At 38.4% G+C, this 24,019-nt stretch overlaps 1 protein-coding gene across 2 annotated transcripts; it reads right to left on the bottom strand.

Moving 5' to 3' along the window:
- Window positions 1-9,542: 9,542 nt before the first annotated feature.
- Window positions 9,543-23,723, bottom strand: slc37a2 (solute carrier family 37 member 2). 2 transcript variants are annotated; one of them, XM_034549494.1, is made up of 19 exons: window positions 23,393-23,717; window positions 23,175-23,257; window positions 21,254-21,335; window positions 20,608-20,698; window positions 19,632-19,710; window positions 19,410-19,545; window positions 17,424-17,500; window positions 16,608-16,774; window positions 15,976-16,013; window positions 15,467-15,616; window positions 14,753-14,843; window positions 14,569-14,631; window positions 13,407-13,492; window positions 12,828-12,876; window positions 12,122-12,195; window positions 11,469-11,547; window positions 10,955-11,052; window positions 10,736-10,800; window positions 9,543-9,844 (listed from the first exon to the last, which is right to left on the bottom strand). In XM_034549494.1, the coding sequence occupies exons 2-19, from the start codon at window positions 23,231-23,233 to the stop codon at window positions 9,829-9,831; spliced, it is 1,500 nt and encodes a 499-aa protein (XP_034405385.1). In that variant the 5' UTR covers window positions 23,234-23,257; window positions 23,393-23,717; the 3' UTR covers window positions 9,543-9,828. The 2 variants fall into 2 exon arrangements, with proteins under 2 accessions (XP_034405385.1, XP_034405384.1); XM_034549493.1 differs by having other exon boundaries at window positions 23,175-23,723.
- Between the last annotated feature and the right edge of the window lie 296 nt (window positions 23,724-24,019).

The raw sequence follows: 24,019 nt of genomic DNA, 5'->3' as shown, positions 1-24,019 counted from the left end.
AAGACCTTATTCAAACATTGATTCTCACCTTTTGTAATCTCGCTTCACACAAATGAACTGAGTCGAAAATTAATAAATTCCATATCTTAATGTTGAATTAAATATTTATTTCTGAAATTAGGTTTGCATGATCATTGGTAATAGTTATTGTCATCCAAATAGTGTGTCGTTGCACATCTTGCAAGATGTGAAGAAGCAAGATAGAGGTAAACACTTATCCAACAAATTTTGGCTCAAGGGGACAAGAGACAAATCTCATATGCAATGGGCGTGTGACACCCAGTGCACATTCCAGCTCCAATAATTAATCTTATATGTAAACTCCCCACTCCCGCAGTCCCACAGGGTGCAAAGCAGCTACGTTGACATTAATCACATCAGATTTAAACTGTGAACAGTAGGTGTGAAGGAATGTATGACGGCTATGAGTGTGGAGTTGATATTATGACATTAAAACTGAAATAAACGTGACCTCTGGAACAACTTGCTGGTCGCAGTGTTTGCTTTAATACAGCTATAAAGAATACAAAATAATGTCAGTGTCTACAGCTCATGTGCAGTTTGTTGTGTCAGACGAAGTTTAGAATAACAAAATGTGGGTCTCCCCAGCTGGCTCATAATTAATATATATAGTTTTATAGAAGAAGAACAAAAGAAGAATGAAGAGTGAGGACATTTTAATAAAATGTTTATTGACTTGCTGGTTAGACAAAAGGCAACAGTGTAATCATTTATACACTATATAAATAAAAACATCATTGGATGCGATTTGGAGGAAATTATGTTTCTCTTTCAGGTCTGAAGGAACATAAAACACTTTGTGAATATGACATCAACACATCTGAATGAGCCACTCTCACACCAGTTGGTAGGTTTTCATTATAACACACTTCATTCCACTTCGGTCAGACCGCCGAGTCTCCTGGACTTCTGTCCTCGCTCGTGAATCTGCCCGTTTGACATTGACAGAGCAGAAAAAATCATGCAAGGACAAAAAGCCTTTGTAATAGAATACAATAACACACTGGAAGCCTTCACTACTACAATTTAACTACTACCATTTTCAAAGTATTACCCCATAGAGGACAAGTGTATGCTTCTAATATAACATGACACGTGAGAATCTTGGTTACACACATACACCTAATCTATTAACACTGTTCCCATAATTAAACTGCAGTGTTTGGAATAGTACCTTGTTTAGGTGTTGCTAATATATTAATGATTATTATTCCTGTAAATAAAAACTTGATTTAACACATAACTAAATTAAACTTTAATCCACGCCTTCATCACCTCCAGAATTGACTATTGCAATAGTATTCTTTATGGCACATCTTCCAAAATCCTAAACAAACTCCAGTACATCCAGAACTCTGCTGCTCGCCTTTCTCACCCACTCCCGTTCCCGTGATCACATCACCCCTGTTCTCCAGAGCCTTCACTGGCTCCCCGTCCCACAACGGATCCAATACAAAATCCTTCTCCTCACTCACAAAGCCCTCCATAATCAGGCCCCCTCCTACCTCACCGACCTGCTCCACCACCACACTCCATCCCGTCGGCTCCGCTCCTCTGATGCCGATCTCCTGTCCATCCCACATAGGACCAAGCACCGGACGTGGGGGGACAGAGCCTTCTCCATATCTGCCCCCTCCCTCTGGAACTCTCTCCCCAAACTCATCCGAGACTGCACTAATCTTTCCTCATTCAAATCGCAAATCAAAACCCACCTGTTCAGAACTGCTTTTAATGTGTGATTGTTTGTTTTTGTTTTTGTTTTCTTATCAGGGTCCGAGCGACTCAAAGTCCCTATTTATTTGTTTTATTTGTTTTACCTGTATTTTAGCTATTCTTATTTATTTATTTTTAGCTTTTAGGATGTTTTAATTATGTGAAGTGTCTTTGAGTATTATGAAAAGCGCTATATAAATTAAATGCATTATTATTATTATTATTATTAAACTACCATAGACACTTTAACTTGACTGGTCTCCAATCATAAAAGTATTGAGCTGGTTTGTGACATCTGCTAGAAGCAGTTTGCAAGATCTGCTAATCTATTATGGTCAGATGGCTTTTGAAGAGAGATTAAGTTGGGTTTGATTAGCCAACAATGAAATAAGAAAATATATTTGAATGAGGCTCAATCAGAGGATCAGTAGTTTGTCTCCTTGGGCAAGACACTTAACCCCATAGCAGTCCTACGGTGTGTGAATGATGTATGATTGTTAGTTAGTCCTGATGGGCAAGTGGGGGTGATGGGCACCTTGCATGGTCGCCCCTCCCATCAGTGTATTAATGGGTGTGAATGGGTGAATAATGACATGTAGTGTTAATGCGCTTTGAGTGGTCGGAAGACGAGAAAAACGCTCTATAAGGACAGTCCAGCATTGTGTTAATATCCAATGAGCACAAGAGAGAAGGGACATGAAAAGACAGATGCTAGGTTAAAGAGGTCTTCATTGGACCAATAAGACCACAGTGTTCCTCAAGCAGACTTTTGGTAGCTTGACAGCTACAGGTGTTATGTATTGATACATGAGGTACCTGCAAATAGAAAGTGAAGGTTATAAAAGCTTGCATGCATTACATTTGTAGAGAGAATCACACAATAAATTGTAAATAAGAGATGAACTTATGAAGGTTTAACTTATTTTGGCTGAAGATTGGACAGAACAAACATCCCAGGCTGATTCAAGGTTGTTTTTAAAAAGCTACATCACAACACATGCAGGCTTAAGAGAGAAATACATTTATATGAAACATATACTGTATGACTTAAGTGCATGAAGTCATGCATTTTTTTTCATCCGGCCATAAGTTCCAAAAAGCTCATATCTTAATGGCTGAAGGATATTACCATTGATCATGCCAACTTAATTCCAGAAAAATAACTTCAAGAGTTGCAATATATGAAGAAGCATATATTTTGTGTAACCTATGGTCAATTATAAACTCTGGTCTTTCAGCACGTCACATTACACATCAGCCAGATATCTTTATTAAATCTACTTTATGATCATAACTCATTTACTGTTGACATACAATACATATTTAGTACAAGTATGTGTCCATCCTTTTACCTGACCAACATCTTATAGTGTTTTAATATACTGTAACATCCCTGGCCATAACATGAGCCTACATAGTGTGACAAGAAAAAACTGGATATAAACAAAACTCAAAACTGGTGTAAGTTTTGGACTGAGTTCAGTTTAGCTCCAGGGGACAAGAGGGTGCAAGAAGGTGAGAACTACACAAACATGCATGTAGATTATCTCTTAGGTTGTGAATCAATGTGTTAATAGCACCCGCCTTGTTCTTCATTTGATGTTCGCCCTGACATGTTCATGCCATCCAGTACACATTCCAGCTCTAGTAGTTCTACTTATTTTGTAAACCTTGGGTGTGAGCAAAGCAATCAACAGCATCTGGCAGAAGGCCTAAGGGATGAAACGTCCTCATAATAAACAGATACATAACACTATATTTATGCTTGCAAATGAATCTGAGCCTTGAACCCACCAAACCGCTTTTTGACTCACCCCACTACTTCCCACTAAGACAGGACAGGCTGCATGCATGGTCCTATATGCGTGGTCCTCCCCACTCTCAAACAGATTGGACCAGAAACAACCAATCTAATCTAATTTTGTATTGTTTTAAATGTACATTTCAAGGAACATGTACAGACAACTATGAGGTTTAAGAGGACCTGGTTGACCCGACAGCTACAGATGTTATCGATAGAGTTACCTGCAAATAGAAAGTGAAGGTTATAAAAGCTTGCATGCATTACATTTGTAGAGAGAATCACACAATAAATTGTAAATAAGAGATGAACTTATGAAGGTTTAACTTATTTTGGCTGAAGATTGGACAGAACAAACATCCCAGACCGATTAAAGGTTGTTTTTAAAAAGCTACATCACAACACATGCAGGCTTAAGAGAGAAATACATTTATATGAAACATATACTGTATGACTTAAGTGTTTGAAGTCATGCTTTTTTTTTCATCGGGCCATAAGTTCCAAAAAGCTCATATCTTAATGGCTGAAGGATATTACCATTGATCATGCCAACTTAATTCCAGAAAAATAACTTCAAGAGTTGCAATATATGAAGAAGCATATATTTTGTGTAACCTATGGTCAAATATAAACTTTGGTCTTTCAGCACGTCACATTACACATCAGCCAGATATCTTTATTAAATCTACTTTATGATCATAACTCATTTACTGTTGACATACAATACATATTTAGTAAAAGAATGTGTCCATCCTTTTACCTGACCAACATCTTATAGTGTTTTAATATACTGTAACATCCCTGGCCATAACATGAGCCTACATAGTGTGACAAGAAAAAACTGGATATAAACAAAACTCAAAACTGGTGTAAGTTTTGGACTGAGTTCAGTTTAGCTCCAGGGGACAAGAGGGTGCAAGAAGGTGAGAACTACACAAACATGCATGTAGATTATCTCTTAGGTTGTGAATCAATGTGTTAATAGCACCCGCCTTGTTCTTCATTTGATGTTCGCCCTGACATGTTCATGCCATCCAGTACACATTCCAGCTCTAGTAGTTCTACTTATTTTGTAAACCTTGGGTGTGAGCAAAGCAATCAAGAGCATCTGGCAGAAGGCCTGTGGGACGGAACTTCCTCATAATAAACAGATACATAACACTTTATTTATGCTTGCAAATGAATCTGAGCCTTGAACCCACCAAACCGCTTTTTGACTCACCCCACTACTTCCCACTAAGACAGGACAGGCTGCATGCATGGTCCTATATGCGTGGTCCTCCCCACTCTCAAACAGATTGGACCAGAAACAACCAATCTAATCTAATTTTGTATTGTTTTAAATGTACATTTCAAGGAACATGTACAGACAACTATGAGGTTTAAGAGGACCTGGTTGACCCGACAGCTACAGATGTTATCGATTGACACGTTGCAATAAAGCAAGGACATTGGGTTGCAGCAACGCGGCAGAGTCAACAGGATTGTGCCTGAACATTGTTAGGGAAATGATATGACTACATTTGTGGAGAGTCTGATACGCAAGCATTTGTAAATAAGATGTGAACTTGACATTGAACAGACTCGTCAGGCATCTGGGCTGAAGATAGGACAGAACGAATGTTACAGGCCGATTGAAGGTTGTTTTAAAAAGCTCCAACACAACACCTGCTGCCTTAATAGAGAAAGACATTCAGGCAAATGACCAAAAAATATATCTTAGATCTCCCGACCCAAGTGTTTAAGGAACACGCAAAGTACAAGCAAATAACAGCAGTTAAAACAGCCTCATGACAGAAGTCAACGTGGAGATACACAAACTTAAAGTTGGTAAAGTTAGGAACAAAGGATTTGGCGAGCCTTATGTGGTCGACCTTGATTAATATTGGAGCTTATTTTTTGTATAACATTTGTATTGAAAGTGATACAAATGAGAACAAATTAAATAAACACACATATTGCACCAAGATTACAGAAAATATTCAAACACAACTGAAAAAAGCCAGTTGACGGTATATCTATTGTTGACTTGGTTGAGGGGCCAATAATAAATCATACATATATCTTATAATTGAAACTCTTGTTTATTCAGAGAAGATACATTTAGGATATCAACGATGTCATGAAGCACTTCCACATCATGTATGAGGAGAGACAATAAACAATTCCAATTCTGTATTTTCACAACTCAGTGTGAGTAAGAGTAAACAAGGAGGGGCCTCTACAATAGCGTGTTAATGGAGGATGGCAAACAAAACTCACGACAATATGTACTGTAAATTCTTCTTAGGTATTTATCTCTATCAGTCATTCAGCAAGCAGCTGTGAGCTAGCTACCCAGCCATGTAATGACATAATGCTTGAGTTACATGAGTTACATTTTTCACCTCATGCAGTTAAAAATACAGTTTCAAACATATTGCACATAAGAATAGAATTATAACATAATGCTCTTAATAATTGTATGAGAAGGTGTATTCATCATAACGTTAGTTTATTATTTAGGGAGTATCCACAGAGGACATAGCCATTAATCATATGCTGTCATTTTGTGCATTCTTCACCACAGGTCAATCATGCAATAATAAAAGGCGATTTAACAAAACAAATGGACACATAGTATACACACATATCATAGATTGTTCCCAGATGTAACACACATGGAACACAGCTTGGATCTCTGAAGTGTAAAGGTCACAGACTATTTTAAAAGACAGTTAAACAGCGGGGAATGCAGGTAAGCTGTTGGACAAGCAGACCAGATATGTTGACAGAAAAAAAACAGACATTATACAAGATCAAAACTGAATTTGATATTTCTATGGATAAAACCTAACACTGAAAGCTATAACCTTTGTGGTCAAGGATAATAATGTAACAATCATTGTCAAAGATATGAAGCTGAGAGAAGAGACCTGATTCGGCGCCTCAGAGAGGTCAAAATAAACGTTGCATTATTATTACACCAATCAGAACAGCACACTATACCTCTGGTGAGTAATGCCAGCAGCTAGGGACAGACTGTACTTTTTTCTGGCATAGCTCTCTGTCTCCGTCTCCAGCTCCTTCGCCCCAGGCTCAATCCCCGGCCCTCAGACTCTTTTCCTTCCACCTCCTCATCTCATTAATGTCTATAAAGTTAAGTTTGGACACATGAATGCAAGAAGATGCTGGTATAAGCCATTCAATTTAAGACGATGACATTGTGGCTATAATTTTTTAATTTTTTTATATATATATATAATTGAGTGAAAAGGTATTGAGTTGGTAGGCTGGTATAATCATGACGTACTCCTCATAATAAAAGAGTAGGCCTATCAGACATTTGAACACAAACAAAAGTAGTAAAAACAGTCATCTTAATACTATTAACAACTTGTGACTTTTTAAAAACACCAACACTAACTCACAAGCTTTAAAAAGTCATAATGTGGCTCATATTTTTCTCCAACTTAGCAACCTGAAAAATATTCATATATTTTGTTTTTATTTTAATTTTACAAATTAAATACAAATAAATGATTGGCAAACTATAATGCATGTAAATTAATCTGTATGGCTCTGTACACAATATTCTGAATAGCAGGAGTGGTAAAGACAGTAGATATTCAGATGATATAAGAATACAGAAAGCACTGTTTTGGAACTGAACTGTCAAGTGCACTTGATTTCAGGTCGCCCATGTGTATCATAGTACTTCAGATTAATAAGCACTCTTTATCTACCAGGCTAATGCTGTTTAAACAATGCCGCATGAGAAAAGCATAGTATCGGACGATATTGATAAACCTTAACGGTTCTATCATCACAGTTGACTTTTTCTCTGCTGCTAAAATCTCATTTCATAAGATGATGGGTTGCCATAGAAGCTCACGCACATTCATGGTGCACTCATACAGGTTTTGACATCCCTTTGCATGTAGAGACAGCCACAATTGTGCTCGTATTTTATAATTTCTATTGCCGTTCACACCAATAGCATTTCTCAGTAGTTAAGTAACCTCATAGAATTCCTACAATGACTCAACCCAACTTCCAACTGAACAGATCTCTAATCAGCTAGAATAACTGATCAACACATCCGCGGGTCAGCCACATACAAGCGATATGTGTTTAAAAGCCTCAGGAATGTTTGATTAAAGTAAGTAAATTCCATCTTTGTGAAGTTGTTTTTTTGTGACTGCATTTATTGCAAGCTTTTTGTTGTTGTCACTGTTGGTTCTTGTACATTGCTCTTTAATAGTCAATATATCGCTTGATTCATTGTTGAAGCTCCACTTTAATATCAAAATGATCGATCTGTCTGATTTCAAATTAATTTAGACCAAAAGAGTCATGAAAATAAACCATCACATGCCGCAGAAGATCAACATATTTACCTAATTTAGAGGTCTTTACATAACAGACTCAGAATGCCTTTATTTTTGTCCTCCTGTCTCCCCATTTGGAGCCTGCATAGAACCTCATAGGTCCCCCTCTCTCTCTCTTTCTCTGGGAGATGGTCTTCAGGTCTTCAGCTAGGTTCCCAGCTGGATGGGTTCTTCAGAAGCAGACACGTCGTCCTGGTTCAGCTTGTTGGGCTGTTTGAGCAGTAACCACTCAAAATAACGAGGTTTCCTCCTGCTCTCTGATGGCTGGGGTCTGTCAGTACAAGACAAATCTGGTCATTAGTGGCTCAAATCTCAATTTAAGTGGAATAAATAAATACTCCTTTTCAGCATTAATTACAAAATCTAAATATATATTATATACTAGCATTTAAAAGCTTGATCCACTACAGCTTTGTTCCATTCTCAGCCACTACAGGATAGCTGAGAGGACTGCTCTGTATCTGTCATGCTTTTTAAGTGTTAGAAAGTCCTCTTCAAATATGTTATTTTGTATGAAAGGGTTTGTAAAAAAAAAAAGTTGTGTTAGACCAGACTGACAAGTGAAAGAGCAGAAAGAGAAAAAGATCCTTCTTAGCAACAGTTGAATAAGAATAGAAGGAATCACCTGTAACTGGTAAAAAAAAATGAATTGGAAGCTTAGCATCAAAAAGTGCAGATTTTAAAAGGATTAAGTTCCTGTTTCAAGTGCACACAAATGTCTGTAAAAAGATGCAATATTTTTAAAACACAACAATAGAATTAGAAGGTTAGTATCAGGTTAGCAGCATTGGAATTGGATCAATGAATATCAGATGGACAAAATATGGACAAACAAATCAGTGTAAAACTATTCAATCCCACCACTGAGTCGACTGCAGAGGGCCCAAAATATTTAGAGCCCAGATGCGCTGTTATGTTTCAAGAATGAGCTTGGGTCATTTATACAAATTCGAAAACGAAAGGTATTTGGGGGGGAGGGGGAATAGTTGCAACAGTATTCTCCCCTGACATGTAACACTGTGAGGACTTTGACTAAACACAAGTTTTACTCAAGTAATTATTATCATTATTATTTTAGGGCCACAACTATTACAAATGTAAATAATACATTTAGTGTGTGCATTATACTCTTTTTGTCTCTAAAATAGTCATCATTGAAGGAAATAAAAAACATATATATACACACACACACACATTTTGGAGCAGATCAGAATCACAGGGCGGATCAACACTTTTAATAACATTGTGAGATTGTTTTTACGATATTCTTACTATACTTATTATTGTCATTCACTACCTTTATAGTTGTTGAGCCTGTGATTAGCCGACACCGGCCCCATTTTAAGCATAGCAATATGGTAGATATTGTTATTTGTATTCATGAATTTGGCATTGATGAGAGATTAAAATATAGGAATGGGGTGCTGCTTTTTTTTAATGTCGAGACCTGCACTATTTTATCAGACATGAGAAGAATCTCCTCAATAACTTAACATTGGATCCGAATGTTGAACTGAACTATTTCAAAGATGGATCACCACTCAACACTCATTAGCGAACATACAACATGTCAAATCTGACAACAGCAGGTATGACCAAACTGTATTGTGAGTATGCAGTAATTAAGGACACAGAAATTAAGAAAATGTACACAGTATGTACACTTTAATGATAAAATAATATTAAAAACAAACAAGTTAGAATGAGTAAATCAGTCATAAAAAAGTGTTGTCTCCATAAAGACGTATTTCTCTCTGTTTTACAATAATAAGAAGGCTTCAATCGTCAGTTTTAGTGCCTTTTATCTTCCAATGGTGGCTCCACTGGTTTCCATTCCGCTAGTATGTCTGGTCCACTGAGGTCCGTTTTCAGCATTTCTCCCTCTTTTTTCTGTTTGGTTCCCAGTTTCATTGTGTGAGTTTTTCAGATTTCTTTGAACCTGGAATAAAAATATTTGAAAAAGACTATTAGACATTTATAATGCAATTAAATACAATAACCCTGTAAATAGCAATAGTTTGACTTTTTAAGAAAAGACAGAGGGAAACATCTAGCGTGGCTCAGTCCAAAGTAAACTAAACTTCTCCCTACTAACACCTCTAAAGTCCCCTCATTAAAACACAATATATTGATTGATTCATCCATATAAAAACATAAAGAAATATATAACGCCAATCTGTGGTTTTACAAGGAGTTACATAGTTTAACTCTTTTTCCTTAATGAATATAAGTTGATCAGTCCGATCCGCCCATAACTCCCCATAAAAAAACACAAATTAGAGGCTGTCGCCTTGACAGCTTTTTAAAAGTTGAGCCAAACATCACCACCACCCACCGGGGTCTGGTTGTTAGCTTTGGAAGCGCTTGGTTTGATATGCAACACAGTTTTCTATGCGCGAAGCAGGGATTTTAGACGTCAATATCGCAGTCGATCGTGATCATTTATTTACTCAACTAATATGAAGGATGCACAGATCTGACTTTTTTTTCAGTCCTCAATACCGATGCCAATAGCTTCGCTTTGGGTATTGGCTGATAATAAGTAGCAATCCGATATCAACTGTTTAATCATTAAGCTGTATGCCTCACTGTGTGGACGTGACTGGGATCATTCTTTTATGTGTGAAGTGTCAGGCTTGACTTAAACATTGCATCCTAACTTTGTAAAACAAAAGTAAACAAATAAATACATACATACACATTTACTGAATTGTTATCTATTAAAACAATGGTATCCGAGACCAAATCGGCCTGTTCGTCGAGTCAGTATCGGATGCATCTCTATCGAACACGTGATTAGTTGATCAGCCCGACTGGTGGTGGTACTCACCCTCTGGCTCGGGGGACACGTCGACACCAACCGCACGCTTCTTTGTAAACAAGCCTGGACAAAAACTGAAGACGGACAAACAAACAAACAATGTGTCAGTCAGAGTGTTCTTATTGGACTGGAATAAGCAGTAAAGACATGTAAGCCTAATGTTTAAAGCATGGCTGTGTTGTAGTGGAGGAGATTACAGAAGTCAATAGATAAGAAGGTGTTTCTGACCAGGCAGGCTAAGAGGTCAGAAGTGATGAGCATGTAGAAGACGTTGTTCCAGCCGGTGGGAGAGATCACGCCGGCTAACAGAGGACCCACCGCAGCTCCTAAAGAGAACACGCCAACGTCACTGACAGTTTCTTTTAATATGTCACATAAAAAAAAGTGTCATACTTTACCAGAGAGCATTACAAAGTGCTTAAATGTTCTCATACAAAAACGAAACGGAAAATGAAGGGAGGAAGATGGAAAAAACGAAGATGATTCAATAATCTTAACATGTCATTCTTGTTCAAATTGCCTTATATACTGTCTTATGTATGTTTACAGTTTCCTTGTCAATTGTACAATTCAATTTCAAGGAACTTTCATGTTGTGCTGATTTTGGTGGTCCCCGTGTTTCCGAGAATCAAATATTGTTCCATTTTTCCTTTTTAATTTGAATTCCGCGTATAATCAATGACTGTTAAAAATATGATGAGAGCAGCTTTAAAAGAGTTGTCAAAAATAACTCCATACATACCGACTGAACCAGTCCCGTCAATAATTGCGGTCACTGTTGACAACGCCCTGGAGTTACCTCTCAGACTCTCATGTGTTCCCTGTTGCAACAAAGACACAGTGGTACTCAGATCATACCACAGTGTAGAAATACTCTGTTACAAGTAAATATCCTTCATTGACAATCTAAATAAACTTAATAAACATTTTGCAGAATGGCCCATTTCAGAAAAATATACTACATTACTGAATTATTATTGTGCGCATGACTTCAATGCTGCAGCTGTAATAGGTGGAGCTCATGTTAAATACATAATGTACTGCAAAGTCATTAAAGCTGCCAAATAAATGTATTGGAGTAAACAGTACACTTGTTTATTTTTAAAATGTCGTGAAGTAGAAGTACATGGTTGCATAAAATGGACATGTAAAGTACCTCAAAAGTAAACCTAAAATAGTTCAGTACTTGAGTAACTGTACTTAGTTACACAGTGCAAAAGGATCATGTAAGAAGAGAAAACGTGTTTTAAATGTCTAATCTATGTCCACTACATGTCATCAGGACCCTCAAACTGTGTTTATTTCACAACAGAAGTGTTTATTTTGCTGGATGATTTGTTGACAGACACCAGGGGCATAAAACAGTGAGGTTTCCCATGATGCTTCAGGACTTACCAGGTCAGCAGATACAGCAGTAGTGATGAGGGCGTATGGCCCGTTCACCAGGCCTCCACACAATAGCAGCATACCTACATATGGAGAACAACAAAACAAGGACACAAACACTTATTAAAGAGTAATTACACTGTATATCATTAAAAATAGTCATTTTCAGATGACTGACAACGAACTTTGTACTTTTAAAGAGGACTACTCTGCTTTCAGTTCAGATTCACAGGTGCGGTGAAGGTGAATTAATGAAATGAATGTCAAGTTAATGTAAAGGAGACGATGGTCCAACTTCGACTGCTCCGAACATCACAAGCACAGCAACCAAAAACGCTGCGGCAAATTCACATCGCTAAACCTGCACAAATAAGACCAAAAGAAAATGGAATATTGAAAGCACCCGCATCGGGTGTAATGCACCCCTAACTGTACTGCCAAGCAAATACCATATATTTGCTTTAAGTTTTGAGGAATACCTCTGCGCCTCGTCAGTCAGGACCAGGCTTGAAGCCTTTTTTTCTTTTTGCCATTGGTCTGCCGACCGTGTTCCTGCCAAAGCAACCTTTATAAATTGCCACATGGATAATTATACAAACAAACGTAAACTGGAATTACCGCCTGTGTGAGATGTGTGAGTTCACCAGTCCTGTTAACCATGAGAACTTATTCTAGAGAGAAAAAACTAGATGTGAAAAAAGAAAAGAAGTCTTACCGACTGTAGTACCGATGCTCCTTTGTCCGATGTAATTATAGAGGAAAAGCTGGAAAATGAACAAAACAACGTTCGTATATCGGTCTGATGCTTGTATGTCCTATTAAACACACACACACTACCATTACATTACACTCCCAATGAAGAGTTTAGAACCCGCTGTTCTATTTATGTTTTTATTCTTTCCTTAATCAATAACTAAATAGCAAAATAACAAAAATAGTATAATTCAGACACCAATTGTGTTGTTCACTGTTGAAATCATTTTAGCCCGAGAAGAAGAAGAATTATATTATTGAAACTTCCATTTAGTCTAAATCCTCTCAGTGTTGCATGAAAGGGGAGAATATTGTTAGAACGTGAATTTTCAATGTTTTCCAGCCAAAAAAGCTTTACTTATTTAACTGTGAGAGGTTCCCTTTGTCGTTTTATGTCCTTTCAATTTTAGTCTTTTTGAACAGTTATACAAACGTTTGAACTGTAGCATATACGTAACCTTTGGAATCAGGCCAGGGAGCCACTGGTTAAAAGAGTGACTGTGCTGTCATTAAATAATTTGATGTATTAAATGCCACTCACCATCGGGGCAGCAGTGAGCAACATGACGCAGCAGGTTGTCGCCCTCCCGCCTGTGTAGTCAGACACGAGGCCCGCCGTGATGCCTCCTGTTGACACAGAGCACATTCAAGTCAGATCCTGTCTTCCTCGCAGCACTGGGATCACCAGTTAAATTAGTTTCCTATGTTCTAGTCAAACTGGGATGGAAGGAGGGAACAAGTGAAAAGGCTGTAAAAAATAAAAAATAAAAACATAAACCACAAAAACAAAGGATTTCAATCTTTCAATCTCTTTAACTGAAATTAAACCACTACTGACATGACTTTATGTTGTGTACAAAATGTAACCTGTGTGCATCACTGGAGACGACATTTTTTACCAATTTGGCTGAATATGGCATGACTTATTTGAATGGTGTGAGGTTTGTTTTTGAATTTTGGAAGTTCAATCTAAGCTCCACTGATAAATAGTTAAGCCAACATATAGACACACAAAAATGTACCCACTGAAGCCCAATTCAAATGTGTATCCCACCGCCAATACAACATTAAATAATGTGTCCTATTATATCAGACTTTTAATCTAGTCCTGGCATAAATAATTGTAGTTTTGAAGATTGTCCACCAAATGGAGCCATTTTCTCAAGTTTGCCCTCTGGGGTAAATTCATCTTCCCGGTTTCCACTAGGGGGCGTTGCTGCTGTAATATGGAGCACTGCAGCGTTTCAGTGTTGCGCAATACTCTACAAACTATATTCAAGGTGCTCAAACTGCCAAACATGGTTGCTTGAATTGAACTGACAAAATGTAATTTATGTAATTTAATTTGAATACTATTTGAAATGTGTTACTTATTAAGGATGAGCAATCTGTCCAGAGAGGGGATTGAAACCAAACAAATTCAGATAGACAGCATTGTAAAGTATTTTTATATATTTTTTATATATACACAATTATATATATTTCAATTTCCACGTCAGTACTGTTCAAAGTAATTAAGCTTTTAAATTTGAATTATTAAGGCCATTATTTTTGTTTCCCTAGAGACCAAAAGTGCACAAGATGCATTTCCATCATATATTTTGTATGTTTCATATTTCCTTCCATTTCTTTTGTCTTAAACTTTTTGGAAAATGAAATCCTGTCGGATCAAACGTTATGATCAGTTGAGGCTCGAAGCTTACCCACGATTCCTCCCACATCGAACAGTGTTGACATGTCTCCGGCAGCTTTTGCTTCAAAATGTGCTGAGAATGAAAGAAGAAAAAAAAATTCAATCAACATTAATTTATTCGGATAACACTACAATGTATAATGTATGATATTCTCCTCGTTGGAAAACAACTAAGTATGTGTGTAAATACTGACCAACGTTGGAGATGTAGAGAGGAAGCCAGTACAGGAAAGTGTAGCTGACCAACTTGGCGAACATCAGGCAGAGAGAGAACTCCACCACTCCCTGAGTGAGACACGAAAACACCATGAGGACCTGTCATCATCTCAAAAGGCCTTAAATGCCTTTATTATCTCAGTGCTATAATTCACAATGAACTGCCCTGCCCCGCCCCCTTCTCTGTCTCCAGTCTCTTTCACTAGGGGTGTAACGATACGTCAATCTGGACTGATACGTATCCATTCAATGATTAACGATCCATTATCCTCGCTGCAAAGTGAAAACATCAATACACATCATCTTTAAGACACGCTTTTATTTTGAAAGTTCTCATGGCACGTCTGTGTCACCGACTTTCATCCAAGCGTCCCTCCTTCCTACTGAGCCCAGTAATAAATGTGCCAATAAGTAACTCATATTTGAGTTGCTTTTTGTGAGTTGATATAAGTGTAACTGATGTTGGCGTATGATATGGTCTCATATTGACCACAAGTCCTTGAATTTAATCAAACCGAAAGTGTATCACGTATCATCCAATATTGTATCGTTATACAAATAATCAATATAATATCATATCAGGAATGCTGCTGTGATTTCCGTCCGTTGCCGATTGGAGCTGTGGTCATACAATCATACAATTCCATACATAAAAGACATTTGGATGGTTGAAAAGAGTTGTCTCCACTCACCGGTATACTGAGAGCCCCAATGAAGCTGATGGCCTCTGTGTGGTCCTCAACGACCTCCGCGGGCTCAACGGTGATGGAACCGTAAGCGTTTATGTCAATTTGGGACGTGTTATTCACGATAGACTCCGTCTCGTCGCCCTCCTTTTCACTCTGAAAACACAAAGAGTATGCATGAGTTCAAGCAGTCTCCAAATCTCCACCGCTAATGTCAAAAAGTAAAGAACAGAGTTGAATAGAATGGGAACCTGCTGATGCTGCTACAGTGTTTATTGATGTATATGTGTATGCTGCAAAAAAGTATTATTAGTATTATGCAAAGGGTTATTTTTTTCCGTTTTATGTTGTGCATTCTATGTATTCTTTTTTTTTACCATTTTTTATGTTCATTCTATGTTAATATTTCCTTATTGTAAGGCACAATGTGCTGCATTTCTGGTGTTAAGCAAATTAAGTGTATTATTCTTTTTCAGGATGAATTAGGTAGATGGAAGTTGGTTGCTTTTACTCACGTGGTGCTGAGGAGGAGTGCAGTTGACTTGTTCAGGTTCTGAGTGAGAGAAAAGAAAAGATGCAATTGGGACTTAAAAGCAACATTTAGGTTTGACACGAGATGTAATGTGAAGACAACGGGACAACAACATGTAAGCATCACTAATTATCACACTTAAATCTGTATTGAGGGATGAAATGAATAATCAATCTTTTTAATCTCAATTAATCTGATCCTCGCATCCTCACTATTTCCCGACATGCACATAATCAGATTTATTTCATACTTCATAATATGAACTTTTGCACATTACCCAGCCTATATTTTGCACATTCCTGCAAAGAACTTTAGAGCTCTTCGTCTTTAAGAATAGATCATTTACATATTTCTTATTATTGACATAGTTTGCTCAGCTTTGAACAAGGTAATTGTACTAACACCACTACTTTAAAGTTACTGCAAAAACATTTGCTTTACCAACAAGTCAAACAGGATCCTGGACGGACAGATCTGGCAGGGATTTGTCCGACGGAACAAAGACACACCCTTTCAAAATAAATGTCTTTGGCATATAAACCTTCCATCAGGCTTTTTGTCTAATGCCTCTGTGAAAGAGTTAAGTGAGGGTTTCACTGATGAACAGAAACTCACTCTCAACCAGGAAGAAGAAGCACAGGATCCCAGTGCAGATGATAATGAGTCCGGGGACTATGAAGGACATTCCCCACTGCGAGGACACAAAGGCTCCTGCGATGAGGGAGCCCAAGATGTTTCCCACTGAGGTGTGGGAGTTCCACACACCCATGATAAACCCACGTCTGATGATCAAAACACAAGAGCAATTCATCAATTAAGTCGTAAAGTCACATTAAAGGAGTAATTCAACATGCTTGTGAGGATGCTTGTTCACTTATTCTCTTTCTGATAGTGAGAGTAAGGTCATTATCACGTCCGTGTGTTGAGTACGGAGCTGGATTCTGGACATCGTTAGCTGAGCTATGTGTGAACACAGCTAGTGGGCTCCCAAAACCACAAATTAAAGTGTTTGCATGTCTGTCTGTATGGATTAAACAAACACAATGTGTGAACTGCAAAGCATTCAATCCTAATGCTAAACTAAACTAAGCTAACCCCGCCCAGAATAACGATATTCTCATCAAAAGTAAACCATTCCTTCAATGGTCAATAATTGATTAACGATCAAGACCATTCAAACAGATTTATTAATCCTCAGATATCTGACTGGATCAAATCAAGCTTTTGTAGCAGGACATTACAAACTTTTGAGCAGTCGTGTTTATTTGAGGGGCCGTTTGGATTTATGATGTGGGTTTGATGGTCTGAGATGAATCAAACCTAGGTCTGTCAAAACATGACAAATGTGCACGTGTGAGTCAACCGGCCTCAAAAGAATACGCATCTTTAATGCTGTGTAGTCATCAGAAATGCACGTCGAGCAGTACTCACTTCCCCTTCCCAAACCAGTTGCCGACACAAGCCACCACTGCAGGCCAACCGGTGGTCTGCATGAGCCCGTTCATGACCTGCAGAATGAAGCAAACAGAGGGAGAAACCAGCCTGTGTTACCCTCCTGCATACAAGCCTCTTAATGCTGGTGTAACGACACAAACTCTACTTAAAGAAGGAGAATAAGAGGAGACGAGTGAGTCTTAACATTCCAACACCAAAGGCACACAGCTGCAGTCATGTGATGCCGCGGTGGGTCATGTGATAGATGTGAGGAAAGCCTGACTGAGCCACCATGAGATCTCTAGATGTTTTTAAAGATGATGATAAATAAGGGCTGTACTGACCCACTGAGTTCACAGTGATCACACCTGCGACAGGGTAAAAGGGTAGTTCATCAAAACAATAAAGCAGTGATTTCTTGATTGAGAAAGAGAGAACAAATAAATTCTCACAAACTCATCACTTTAATTTGTGTTATCATCTAAAGAATGAGTAAAGTTTCTAATTATAGTTTTTGAAATTCTGTTGAATTCACATTTTGAATTTGACTCCAGGGAATGGTCATGTGATGTTCTGAGGCTCATCTGACACTTCAGAGCTACAAGACAGCATTGCATTCATGAGCTAAGTACACGCCTTAGAGTTTACTGCACTTGAAGAGATAAGTCATTGCGGTTTCAACAGAATTTAAATTAAGTTAATAAATAAAAAAGAAGAAAGAGACAGTGACAATTACAGGTGGATGAGCCTCCTAAAAAGTGATGTTAAAATGTTTGATATCTGTGCAAATGGAATATCTTTGTGGTTTTGGAATGGTGATAAGGCAAAAGCTATTTGCAGACCGCACCCTGCGCTCTGGGTAATTGTGGCCGCTGTTTGTTTGACTCTTTTCTGACATTTTAGAGACTGAACGAGGAGAAACAAAAAAAAAAAAACAATTGTTGCAATTGCAGCATTATTAGTCTCCACAGGAAGGGAAAGTAGCTTGTGTCCAAAACCGGTTTCTTCACTTGTCCCGATTCTCACGTGACTTAAACCTGCACAGGGTTTTGTGGGCGGTTATCACTGGACAAAGGGACTTTAAAAAAAGACTGAAGTGAAACAAAACTTGTGTGACTGTGTCTTAACTTGTACCGAGTTGTGCATCCACACTGAGACCAACATTCATTTCCTTTGGAGTCAAGGAAGACCAATGAAGCCTGTCGTGTGTCTGTTGGTATGGGTGTACATTTGTTGATGAGTCAGCAATAAACAGCTCATCTGATCTCTGCTTCCCTCTTTCTCCCCTAACGTGAGTTTGTTTCATGCAGTAGGTCTGCCTGCCAAAATGGATGAGAGGTTGTTTAGCTGGTCAAAGACTCATAATTCTGTACATGTACCACAACAAAAGTCAAAAGACAGTGAGACAAGATGTAAACCTGTTTGCAAATTAACAGGCCGATCTTTTGGCACACAAACTAACACTGTTTAGAGAATAGTGTAAATATTTCAGAAGTAGAAATGAGATCTGGAGACCAACAGAAATGTAAAAATGTCCATTTTTAAATGTTTTTTACGGTTGAGTTATGGTCTGTGACAGTTTATCCATCCATGCAGAGGTTCTGGGCAACATATCCAGCTATAGTGTGGCTTAACAGATATGGTGAGAGAGCACAGCTGTTGGTCTCTGCACAGGCATGATAATACCAAAACGTGCAACCTCCATCGAGTCACTTGGCCCAGATGTTGTTCAACTTAACCCTAAAACCACAAACTGTCGCTTTTAACTTTCTGTTAGTGTACGCCTTAAACAAACAGCATCCACTGCTTCTAATTTAGAAAATGTCACAGCAATCTGGAAGTTCGATTTGTCAATTTGTTGTGTGCAAATTCTGTCCCAATGGTGGCTTTAGAGGAAAGGTCAGGGGGTCAGGGGTTATCTGTGTTTAAAACCGGTGAGGGAACAAAAGAAAGTGTACGGCTTGGTGATTGTTGTGTCTTTACCTGGATGGCGGCGTAGTACCCTAATGAGTGGATGTTCAAGTAGAAGCCGAGGCCAAACAGACATGTGAACAATCCACTCATCACCATCCCAAAACTCAGGTAGTAGCGCAGAGGCACGCGCTCTCCAAATATCCCGCTGTTTGCACAAGAAACGAGTATGACTCAACAAAGCCCAAACACACACAGAGATCACGATGTCTGCGGGAAATGGCACATACGAACCTGAAAAACATGCCGATGGCATAGGCAACCAGGAAGGAGTTATCCAAGACCCCAAACAGTGTCTGGTAGTTGTCCTGGCCTAGAGGGGCGACACAAATGAATGAGCTTTCTCCATGTCATCATTTAGAATTATGGAAGTTTCAGTTGGAGTCGTGCAGCATCAAGCGCCCCTAGCACCTTCCCCACACACCACGGATACGCACATCTCACCCAGTAAACTTAAACTGGGAATTGAACCCCGGATCACTGGGATGTTGTTCAAGTGGGAACAAGTTTGGGACCACATCACAGATCGGTTTACTTTGCTCCTCGTTGTCACGCAGAACTATCAATGTGTATTAAATACTACACATCTTCTTTGTAGTGTCTGTGGTGTTTCTACATTCTGACTTAAAAGCTCATGGAAGGCTGGAAATTGGACCATCTGTTGAGCATGTGAATGCACCATGAAGCAGCATTCTCTCCAAGCCCGACCCAACCTCAACCTGACCCGAGGTCAGACTCGACAGAATAGTTGGAGACACCTGTGTGGGTGTGCAGGTAACGGCGGGTCAGATTTCACACATGCGGAGGGAGAATCTCTCCTCAACAACACTGTATGTGTGTTGTTGATGAGGGCGAGCAACTCTCACAGAGTCTCATCTACTTTAATACAATATACACCAATCCTTATAAAATACTATTTTTGCAGCTACGGTACAACATTAAAATAATTAACCCTTTTAGGAAGGAATTACCCCCAAGGAATTATACAGTTCTTCAGTGCCAAGTACACTTAAGTATAAGGGATGTGTTAATCCAAATTGTTTGTTGTCTTGGGTGTTCCTAGAGCTTTTTAACATCAATTAATTTATACTCCCTGTTTTGAGTATACTTTACTTTTTCCATAGTACACACTCCCAATTTCCAATTGCTAGTCTGCATTATCAACTCATAAGTGACGTGTCAAAGTTGGTAAACAAATAAAAGGACTTACCAAAAGGCGCCCAGTCACACCAAGTAGCATTGTTGGTTATGTTAAGGTCAGCAGGCCGAACGACTGCGGAACAGTTTCTGTGCAGCTCACCCTGATTACACAGAAACACACAACAGGAAGCAGGTGAGACGACCCACAGAAATCTCTCACAGACAGAGTAATGTAAAGCCCGAGATATGTTTAGATATTGGTATTATCATACAGGGGCTGCAGGTTCTTGTGAGTGCAGACATTTGAGGAAAACATGTGCCTTTATTTAAGACATTTTTAGCAATAAAGAACTGAATGCAACAAGTGAACGAGGTGAAAACAATCCTCTCTTAAAAGATGACTGAATCATAAGAGTGAGAGACCTAATTGACGACCAAAAGGCATATTTAAATTATAAAGAGTTTAGATACATTGGACAGAAAATCTTCAATTGTGAAGATAAAGATGTTATCTAACTCTCCGAATAAAATGTTTTGATGTTTTCAACTATGAATTGATCTTCTTTCTAATCCTTTATGTTGTTCTTTAATGAGTAAAGAGGAATGACTTCTGTAGGAACTTGATGTCTCACAGGCAGCTTTTGACCCCTGACCCAGACCGGTCACGTTCCTGCAAAGACCCCGTCGATAAGAAAGAATTGAATCGTCACGGTTACCTTAACAATGCTGATAGGTTTCCGTGAAAGATGGTAGGCCGTGTAGAAGAGGAAGGTGAGGCCAAGAGTGAAACCGCGATACCTGCAAAACAAAAGATGACATAATAAAGATGTGGGGGCAAAGTCTTTCTGAGTTATGATTAATTATAATACTGCACAGTGTGATGCAAAATGAGTGGAGATCTATGTGAAAGGATTTTGCTTGTTAATCTTTTGTAGAATAACGTGAAGGCTTGGCGTCATAAAACAGCTTTTACATGAATACAAAATAACACAAAAATGAAGAAATGTTTACATGCTCAAAACTTTCAAAAAGATTTTAAAATACAATGCATTTTTTTGAAAAGTGTTCTAGATTTTTGTTTAATTTATGTTTGTTCCTCTTTCGTACCTGATTAATCATCTCATGACCCTTCAGGTTTATTTATGTGACACTTTTGGAGGGGTCCGAATGTTACTTAAAGATTAACGAATCTGTATTTTATTAATAAGGTATCAGCCACAGGAGCCAGTTTACTTTTGATACTTCAATTACTACAACATAAACTACATTTAGCTGACCCAATCATTCAGTACTTTGACATAAGTGTATCACAATGGACCGGAGTATTTTTACATTGTTGTATTGCTCCTGTTAACATTATAAACTTCACGAACACAGGACTTAATGCAGGCCTGTTGTATTGGTTCACTTTAGACTGTACATAAGTACCTTACTGACAGGTAGATCAGAGTTTATGGCACATCAGAGTGTAATGTCTCTCCAACGTCTGCTTTCTTTGGCGTTTATTATGAGTTTATTATCACATGCACTAGAAAGATGGCGAGGCATTGTGAGTTTCAATTACACAAACCATTCATTACTCATAAGTATTTTTGCAACAAACAGGCTGCTGAAAATACTACTGAAAGAATAACAAGTGTAAAAGCACAAGTACAACCTTTAGTTGAAGTACTCATGAACTATTTTGATAATTGATGAATCTTTGCAGTCAATTTTCAAGCAAATATTGCAAACACTTGATGGTTCAGATTCTTAAATATGTGGATGTAACAATATAGTACATTAACAATTATTTGAGTTTTGAAAAAAATACGTTTGGGCAAATATGTTTGAGGAGATAAGAAAAGCAACTATTTGCAGCCCTGCTCAGATTATCTCAACATTATGACAGTTTCATTATTTGGACTAAGCAATAGTAGCAGAGTAAGTCATAGTCACATGCAAAGTCATTATTTAGTCATAATATATTTGTATCAATCATACTTTTTCATTTCTCATAATGTAATGCTTTTGGTTTGTTCACTAAACTGCTGGACTATTGGGGTCTTAATTGCTGTAAAGCCAACAAAAAGGAGATAGAAGATCCCCACATTGAGAAGAGATAAGACACCGAGAGGTTATTACAATAACGTGTCCCTTGTATTCTCCCAAATTCCTTGAATTCTGGATTTTGTTGTCGATCACCGCATCGATTCGTTAAAGGTCAAATCTGTGTCGATAAGAGAGGGAACTCAATTATATATATATATATATATATATATATATATATATATATATATATATATATATATATATATATATATAACTATTGTGTTATGTAGTTCTGCAAAAATCACAACCCAAACGTGTCTGGTGGACATATGAGAAGGAACCCAAGCGGTATAACGCGTTTGTAACCGGCAGCAGCCAATATGAGTGTCGGTATTTAGATAGTAAACACTGGGTTTGCAGGAAACCATTACACATCCACAGAATGTGTGTTTATCGAGCCAATCATTCACAGCTAAACGTGTGGGGGGGGGGGGGGGGGGGGGAAGAGATAACCCACATAAAGACCTAATCGTTGTGACGAAGACGCCATTAATTAACTGGCTTGTTTGTGGAGAACAATCGGAATGAACGATAATGGAAACTTACCAACTATCTCGAGAAAAGGACGTGATAAACCGTATGCCGGGAGCCAGCGAGGTCTTCATTGTTCGATCAAAACGTGTGTCAAACTTTAACATCAAAAAAACAAAAACAACAACACTCAGATTCCAGGCATGTCCTCCGGAGAGCAGACGGCTGGGCTGAGAGCGGACAATTAAAAAAAAGAAAAAGGCACGGCTGGAATGTTTTTTGAGCCGACTTACCGGGTGTTTTATGACCGGTTTGTTTTTCGTTAGCTGAACCGGGACCACAAACGCGCCCTTGTTTTGTTCTGCTAACCGAAAGAATAAAGCAGCCTGCGCGCAGCCTCTTGGTGCGTAAAGTGCTCCATTCTGTGCCGGATGGCTCTTTATATTACGCGCGAGAGAGCCAGCCTCCCTCCACGTTTAGGTTCAGACCAACAACAACAAAAGGCGTCCGTTGTGATAAAAATAATATTATTGATAGCCTATAAATGTGTTCTTCCGTAAGATTTTCCAGACGGAGACTGTCCGCGGCCATGTGATCACCCTCCCTCCCACCTCCCTTTCACTGACGTCACAGCTGAGTGCGAGGAGAGGGAGCGGTTGATGCTCCCCTAGTGGTTCTTAACAAAGGGGGTCGGGAACCCTTTAAACGACGTTATAACAACAGAAACAGTAATAACAGTAATAATAATAATAATAGAAACAATAATAACAACTATAACAGAAAACGATATACCTTTGCAAAACAAGGGTTGCAATGTGCTTTATAGCGTAAGAAAACAACAAAGAGCATAATCATGCATGCACGTTATGAAACAGCATGTGGATGAGTAAAGACCCCTTTGAGACAAACACAACTAAACA

This window comes from Cyclopterus lumpus, chromosome 14 (assembly GCF_009769545.1).
Source record: "Cyclopterus lumpus isolate fCycLum1 chromosome 14, fCycLum1.pri, whole genome shotgun sequence".
NCBI classification, from domain to species: Eukaryota; Metazoa; Chordata; class Actinopteri; order Perciformes; family Cyclopteridae; genus Cyclopterus; species Cyclopterus lumpus.
Note: the sequence above shows the minus strand (reverse complement) of the source record. Positions and strands in the feature narration are given on the sequence as shown.